This window comes from Atta cephalotes, assembly GCF_000143395.1.
Source record: "Atta cephalotes unplaced genomic scaffold scaffold00035, whole genome shotgun sequence".
Classification (NCBI taxonomy): Eukaryota; Metazoa; Arthropoda; class Insecta; order Hymenoptera; family Formicidae; genus Atta; species Atta cephalotes.
The window spans coordinates 1,168,205-1,176,521 of NW_012130099.1; the positions used below are offsets into that span (position 1 = coordinate 1,168,205).

General features: G+C 30.6%; 1 protein-coding gene across 1 annotated transcript in view; it reads right to left on the reverse strand.

Annotated features, from left to right (window-relative positions):
* The window catches only part of LOC105621658 (protein PRRC2C), a 9,442-nt gene extending 1,465 nt beyond the window's left edge, over nucleotides 1-7,977 (reverse strand). Inside the window, exons 1-7 of the mRNA XM_012203125.1 lie at nucleotides 7,806-7,977; nucleotides 6,149-6,354; nucleotides 5,345-5,767; nucleotides 4,945-5,093; nucleotides 4,247-4,454; nucleotides 3,945-4,106; nucleotides 3,077-3,185 (exon numbers count right to left, since the gene is read on the reverse strand). Of these exons, the coding sequence (XP_012058515.1) occupies nucleotides 3,077-3,185; nucleotides 3,945-4,106; nucleotides 4,247-4,454; nucleotides 4,945-5,093; nucleotides 5,345-5,767; nucleotides 6,149-6,354; nucleotides 7,806-7,977 (1,429 nt within the window). The remainder of the gene's footprint in view (nucleotides 1-3,076; nucleotides 3,186-3,944; nucleotides 4,107-4,246; nucleotides 4,455-4,944; nucleotides 5,094-5,344; nucleotides 5,768-6,148; nucleotides 6,355-7,805) is intronic.
* Nucleotides 7,978-8,317: the final 340 nt, after the last annotated feature.

The following is an 8,317-nucleotide window of genomic DNA, read 5'->3' on the forward strand; positions in this document are numbered from 1 at the left end:
TACTATAATTATTATTATAGTAGTATATATATATTATTATTATTATTATTATATATATATATATTATTATTATTATTATATATATATATATATATATATATATATATATATATATATATATATATAACATTCAGTAATCTGTTAAACAGTTATATAAAACCTGAGTGAAATGCATCCAATGACACACTTTCAACAAACTACTATTCAATAGTATTAGTTATGAGTTATAAAGTCATTAGAGTTTTTCTTTTAAGTTTTCGGTTTAGATGTCCTCTAGCCATAAGACGATTTGCCAATACATTAGAATGATTACTCAGCCTATTTCTATAGGATTTAATATACGAGAATATTTCCTCTTTAACAAAGGATATATTTAAGTCCTAGTGTATTATTTCGTTGGAGATGAACCATGAGGCATCAGTTATAATACGCAGTATTTTTGATTAAAATCTCTGTATGATTTCGAATGAGAAATAGTACCCCTCGTATGTCTAGATAGATTTTAGGATAGCTTTCTACAGCAAAAGCTCATTATCCAGATTTAATTTAGAGTTGCGGTTTAATCCAATACATTTTTTGCAGTTTGATATCGAGCTGCTTTCTTTTAATAAATATATGTTTCTTCCAAACCAATCGTCTATCCAAGAATAAACCAAGATATCTAACATGATCTGATTGATTGCACTTTATTTAGTTTGAGGATAAGTTTCGTATCTCGTTGAAAAGGGTAACAAATTTGACTTCATTAGTTTTAATTCTCCAGTTAGTCATCCATGATACTTTATTAAAACTATTTTGCAGTATCTGAGAGGCCATTTTGGAGTCTGAGAATGTGATGCTAGAACTGCTGTATCATCAGCAAAAGTTCCAGTAATGATAAATCCAATAGGTAGATCATAAGTATACAAAATGTAAAAGAGGTCCCAAGACACTACCTTGGGGCACTGCCGCACATATCGGATTCCAGTTGAAGCTTCCCTGTGACTGATTAGGAAATGTCAGTCTTCAAGGTAAGATTTTAAGGTTTTAAAGAAGCAAGGAAGGTTCATTTTAATTTTATATAATAGTCTCTCGTGCCAGACTCTATCAAAAGCCTGGGAAATGTCCAAGAAGACCGCAGAACAATACTGGTTATTTTCAAATGATTGATGTATTTTATTACAATCTATTCGATTTAGTTCCATGTTTAAATCTGAAACCAAATTGGTGATCCGATATCACTTGCTTCTCATTTATAATAGGTACCATTCTGAACACAAGTAATGATTCAAAGACTTTAGACTTTTCGTAATTGATAACAGGCTAACAGCTCTATAAAACTTAGGATCATCAAGATTTTTACCAAGTTTAGGAATCATTTTAATTAAAACAGTTTTCCATTGTGGAGGAATAAAGTTTAGTCTCAATATGACATTAAAAAGTTGTGTAAGATATACAATTTCTTTATCAGGAAGTTCCTTCAAAATGACCAGTTATAAAGTCATAACCAGGAGTTTTCTTGTTTTTTAGCTATGCTCAAGACTTTCGATTTATTAATTTTATCAAATTGTTTTTTCTCATTCTCAGAATAAGGAGCATTTATAGTGCCCAATATTCTTTTCTCATGTTCTGGAGTTCCCATAAGGAAAAGATGTAAAAGCATTTTATAGATGATTAGCAAAGGTGTCAGCTTTCTCGATATCAGATCGAATTCAGTCACCGTTTCCATTTCGGAGTGGCGGAAATACTAATGTTGGCTGTTTTAGCTTTCTACCATTGTATACTATTGTTTTTTTCTTTAGTACGAGTAAAGTGCTAAATAACTTTAGCATTTAAGCTCCTTAATAATCCTGTTAAGATGGGCTTTTAAGAAAGAATATCTGTTTTGTTGCCAAAGTTTATGTAATTTTCTTTTATGCTTGACTTTATTAGTTTTAGAGAATATTAATTTGCTATCTTTATGTTTATTTACCGGAGTTGATTCCCAGATCACAGTACCAATGTATTGTTCGACCAGATATATTTTTTCGGTTTTTAGTCTTATTTTTGTATCCAGGAAAACGTTAAGATCACGGAATTATTCAATTAGTCCTGTTGTTATGTAGGGTATATTTCTGAGATTTCAACAATACCTTACCAGCTAAATACATTACAACTGGGGTGAAGAGGAAAGTTCAAGACATGTTTTGTATTCGATATAATTATCAGAAAAGTCTTTTGTGAAAAAATCAATAAGATCAGGTATTTTATTTCTGTCTGTTAGCCAGTATGAGGAATGTCCTGAAAATACCGTATTTAGATTAAAAGCCTCGATAGTCTTAAGTAATACACGTCCTCTAGAAAGAGTTAGTCAAGAATCCCATTGGACATGTTTAGCATTAAAATCGTCACCAACAATAAACCGTGTTCCGAAAATTGAAAAATTTTGTGAAATCCTCATTTTTTATGCTGTTTTGGGGGGCAGTATACTGCCGACACAGTGATAGGACTTAGCCATTCCTCCATTATAACATTTGTTGTTTGGATCTGTCCTGATAGTGATTCATAACATGGTGCTTAATTTTAGTTTTTAAGATTATCGCTGTACCTCCATGCGCTGTTCCATCAGGATGAGTAGTATGGTAAATACTATAGTTAGGGATCTTAACATGATTCCTTTCTGTGTAATGTATTTCAGACACGAGCGTGATGTCAATGTCATGAGTATTGAGAAAAAGTTTTTCTTTAGTTCCTCAATGTGGTGTGACAACCCATTGGCATTCCAAAAGACAAGCTTAATATTAATGAATTTTGATTTTAGAGGTCCGCTTATATTGGTGATAGTTATCATTTTTATCATAGATTGGAGTGAATTCTTAAGTTATTTACGTCATCGAGGTGTATAAGGTCATTTCTTTCTAAATTGAAAAGTTTGTTAGAATTATTATTAGGATTAAAATTAGGATTAAAATTAAAATCATTGAGATTTTTTGTTACATTAGCATAAAATGCCAGTTGGGATTTTAGACAGGAATTTCCTAAGAGATGGAAACTTATTTTTTTGTAATTCCTTTATAGATAACACAGCCTTTATAATTAGCCGGATAGTTTCCATTACATAAGACATACTTGACGTGCTCCAGTCTTTTCTTGAGCAGTTCATTGTAGATCTCCAGCACACTTAATACATCCAAATCTTCGATAATAAAAATCTTTTGTGCCCGTACCTTTGATAATTTGCGTACTGAAGAATCTGTCTTAATTATTTTAATTTAATTTAAAAGAAATTATTTATATAGAGGAAAAAGATTAACTGTAATTAAAAAAGTATAACTATAACAAATATTCAAATTGCGCACTATCCATAATGAAAGGCGTGCGCGCACCTTTCATTATACTAAACACGCACGCACACACTATTTGCTTTTAAAATTCTATAAACAGAATATTTGGATATTCCAATTGTGCGACCTGTTGCACGAGTACTTCTTGTAAGATCTTCTAAAATTTGCAGTACTTCTTCACTTTCTATTGTACGAGCAATGAAATCTCTTTTGGCACCAATATTTCTTCTTATTGATTTAAATGAACCATTTGCTCTCACTCGATTTATCAAAAGTTTGCTTCTGAATGTCTATGATTAGGATAATACCTGTCTAGCTTCATGTGAACTTCTGTCACATTCGTCACAAATGAGTAGCATGTCACAATATTCTTCATTTGTGTACTCCATATTGTAAAATTATAATAATAATTTTATCTGTTATGATTTTAATACATTCACCACTTGTCATATCGTCATGCGTGAGCGTGCGAAATGTCAACTTTATGATTAGTGAAATTTAATTGCGATTAATTTAAAAACTATTATAGCCTCGACATTTTTACATTAAGATTTTCATCATAAAATTATCTCAAAAATACGTCCTTAAAATATAATTCGGTAGTTGTGAGACACCCTGCATAATGGACCTGAAGTTAAATACCTTTTTCTTTTTTTCTTTCTTCATTGTTTTCTTAACTTGCTTTTCCTTATTTTTCTTATCGTTTTCTGAATCAATTTTCTTTTCATTTGTTTGATTGTTTTTCTTTTCACCCTTCTTTTCCATATTCTGATCCAGCTTAATTTCTTTTTTCTCCACTTTCGTCTATAATTAATAAAATATATTATCAATATTCACGAATTCATTTTGTTTCATTCAATCTTAAAAAGATTTTATGTATATTGCATATTTTTTTATTATTTATTATTTTATTATTTTATATTGCATATTTTTTTATTATTTACCTTTATCCTATCAAATAGTTCATCTAATAAACGTATGCTTTCCAACTGCCGTTGAGCTTTTATCAACTTTTGTTCTTCTCTTGCAATCTTCATAGAGACTTTGTCCTCTTCTTGCTTACGAAACTTCGTAAGGGCCTTTCGTTTTCGTTTTTCTTCCCGATTTCGTTGTCGATTTGCTTTCGCCATCGAATCTGCTTCCTCCTTTTTTCTAAAATCAAAACAAAGATATTTTTACTGCAAATAATATATTATATAGCAAATAATATATTTTACATAATGAATAATTTTACATAATGAATATTTTATATAATGAATAATAAATAATATTCAAGCTCGTATGTATAAAACAAATGTAAAAGATTACAAAGAAACGAGCAATAAAGCTAAAAATATTAATTTAATATAAAGCCTACTTTAGACGATCCATAATTTGCAATTAAATTCGGAATATAATTCTATTTATAATTTTATGTGTCGTATAAGAGAATATTTACGTGTTGTAGAGAATATTTAAAGAAGAAAATACATATAGAACATATATATAAAACTTAAAAATCAATGGAATGAGTTCCATGTTGTACCTAAACTGCAGAATCCGAGTGTTTGCATCTGCCTATCTGCCATTAATCTTTGTAATCTTCCACATTGTTTTACGAAATATATATCTTAAAGATTTTTTTTTTCATTAGAATACTTACTTTTGTTCATCTTGCCGTTTTTTTTCTGCTTCCTCTCTCTTCCGCATTTTCTCCGCCGCTAAATTATCCTGTGCTATTAAACGTTTTCTCTCGAAGTCACGATGCGATATCGAATTGTCACTCAAATGTTTGGTCTTGTCAAAATCAACCTATATGGAATTATTTCAGTCAAAAGATATTCGATTAGATAATCTTTCCTCTTTTATTCTATCTTATTTTTATTTTATTCTATCTTATTTTTCAAAATAATTTACCGTATATATCATTGTAATCATTATAATTAAAATATGTTATGTTAAATCCACTTTATAATTAATAATAATAAAATTTCGGAAAATAGATTATAATTAATTACATTAGTATTGATATTGCATATATTATATTTTCTATTAAAAATTACTTTTAGTATTGCGGTTAACGAATTCTGACCGTCCTTCTTCAGCAACTTCATGCCGCGCAGAGCGTCCATCGCCCTGACAAAATCCATGTATTCGACATATTGTACGTACACGTCGAAAAATATGCCATCTTCGAAGCTGAATTTATGAATGTTATTACCGAGTCGCATCCTGGATCTATAGGGATCCGCGGCGGGCACATCAATTTTCCTCAATGCGCCCCATTTTTTGAAGATCTTTGTAATGAGTGACTCACTCGGTACATTTGTATTATCTTCGGTAAACCATTTAACTGGTAAACCAGTAATATGAATAGTGTCCGGTCTTTCACCAGCCTTTAATTCGTTCATATGTTTTGCATCCCTAAAGTAGGAGTTCCAGCTATGTCTAGTTGGGAAGTCATCTTTCGCCTCGGCCGCGCGGACCTAAATGTTGAAGTCAAATGTTAATTCACAATTTCGTTTTTATACAATAAGTTAGTTATCATTATATAAATAAATCAAATAAGAAGGACCAAAAATAATCTTCAAATTTGAAATGTATTTAAAATTTACATGTGAATATTATTGGGCGTCAAAATCTAGTTTCAACTATATTTGTTTTTTTTACTTATTTCCTATTTTATGTATTCAATATTTGTCTTAAAGATTATCTTCGTTGATATTAAAAAAAATATCTTCTTTTGTTTGTTCTTTAGACTTAATATGTATATTGTTTGTTATTAATTAACTCTAATGAAACTCAAGCTACAAATTTCACTGTGCTTAATTGAAAATGTATAGCGCGATGAAACTTGACTGTTTTACCTTGAGAACATTGGAGAAGCCAGACAGATTCAACTGTTGCAAGTCCAACCTGGCCAGCACTCTCGGCAACCTGCACCGGTCCCGCAGGTCGCCCTCCAGCCGGATGAATTCCAACGTGCTCTTGGCTACTTTTAGGGATGCGAATTCGTCCGGCAGTATAAGCGCGCGTATCTTCTCCATTACCTCCCATGTCGATATAGTTTTGCCTGTTTATAGCGCAGTTAAGAGTCTGTAAGAAGCTATCTTTACTAAAAGCTGTTAGAAGTGCTCGTGGCATCGCACGGATCACTTGGGATCATGGTTTTTCTTCCAACAGTTGCTACGTTATTCTCCTGTCATTCTCCACTAGAGATCATCGATGGCATAAACACATGATTGTGATAGATTCTTTATGATTTGGTTGCGACAACTTTATTTCTCAAAAAAAATATAAATTCGTTAAAATATATTACTAATAAACGATATTATCAAGATAAATGATTATCATCACTTAAGTATGCTGATAAAAATAATGAAGTGCTGGAATAATAAGGATACAAAAATATATTCGGAATTAATATCAGATACAAATTAAAATTAGAGATATATATAAATGATGTCGGTATTTAATTAAAAATATATATGTAATATATTAAAGTATATTAAAATTAAAATATACAAAATAATAAAAGTTGAAACTTAAAAAATTAAAATTCATAAAGTGCATATTATTTTCATAATAAAAACATATTGCAATTTCAACATTAATATCAAAATAATATGATAATTCTAATTTCTTATGATATTAATAAAAGGAAAAAAAATTCGCCTCGTTTTCTAGAAATTCATTATTATAATACAGTCTTTCATTTAATTCACTTTTGAAATTATAAAGAAAAATATTAATATTGTCAACAGCCCTAACTTTATTAATACAAATTATTCTGTTAAAAATTCTAATAATAAGTAATAAAAAGAGATTTTATAACAGGCAAAAGCATATAAAGTATATACACATATAATAAATAGAACATCCTAATTTTAACCCTAAAATATACTTTAAAGCTCAAGTGTTATTAAAATAAAAAGGAGTCATAAATCCTATTGACAAAAATATATTATAGTTAAATAGAAAAATGTTCTATTTCTTTTTTTATAAATACATGTTAGCATTGTAGATAAAAAATATTACAATTCATAATTATTGAGATTGTTATTCCAAAATTAATTATAATAAATTACTATTTTACTATTTTATAAAAATTTTAAAATGCATGATCAGAAAAGGAAAATTAGAGCTAAAGCATAGTTGATAAAATGTAAATATCAGTTTAAATACTTGTTCGAATTCTGTCGGCTTGACTCCTATTGCTTAATTTATATTTTTTCTTCTCTGCTTATTATTTCATGTTTAGAAAGAATTTTGTGCAATTTTAATGCTACACTATACAGTTCCAAATCAATGACAACATGATATTCAATATTATGGTATAGAAAAAAGCTAAAATTTGAATAAGAATTAAAGTTCATAAACTCTGTACGTTATTCTTATGATAAAAATGTATTGCAATACTAATTTGAAAAAGAAGAAAGAAGGGAACAAAAGGCAGAAAGGAGAGAATCGAGGTCCATCCTCCAGAGAGGAGGCCACTGATACTGATGACGATGTTGTTTTTACCTGGAGTCTTCAGTTGGGGTAGACTGACCGACACGTTAACTTTGGCAAGCGGTTTCAGATAAAGTGCGTGCGATGGATACAACGGTACAATGTCGCTCAGATCCCTACAGCTTCGAAATCGGTTAGCAACCTCGCTACTGGGAGTTTCACCTACCTGCTTATTGTCGCTCATCGCCGGTTAAAAAAAGCTAACTGCTAAGATTTACAATTTAATTTTGAGTCGAATGATTTCTCACTCTCTATCTATCTTACGCTTGGACGTCTCTTACGATAAGCTGGCGGGATGAGAACAACTCAGTAGAGAGGTTACGAAGATCTTCGCGGGAAGATGCTGGGCTCTGTTGCTACTCTACTGCGGCACTTAGTATGAATTACTATACGCGACCACGCCACTTGAAAAATCGCGGATGCGCGAGCGAATGGACGAAACGATAGTCTTCGTGGACGATCTTCAATGTGTATGCATCAGCATCAGTGCGCATCCTTCGCGATTCCAATTATTTTCTCATTCA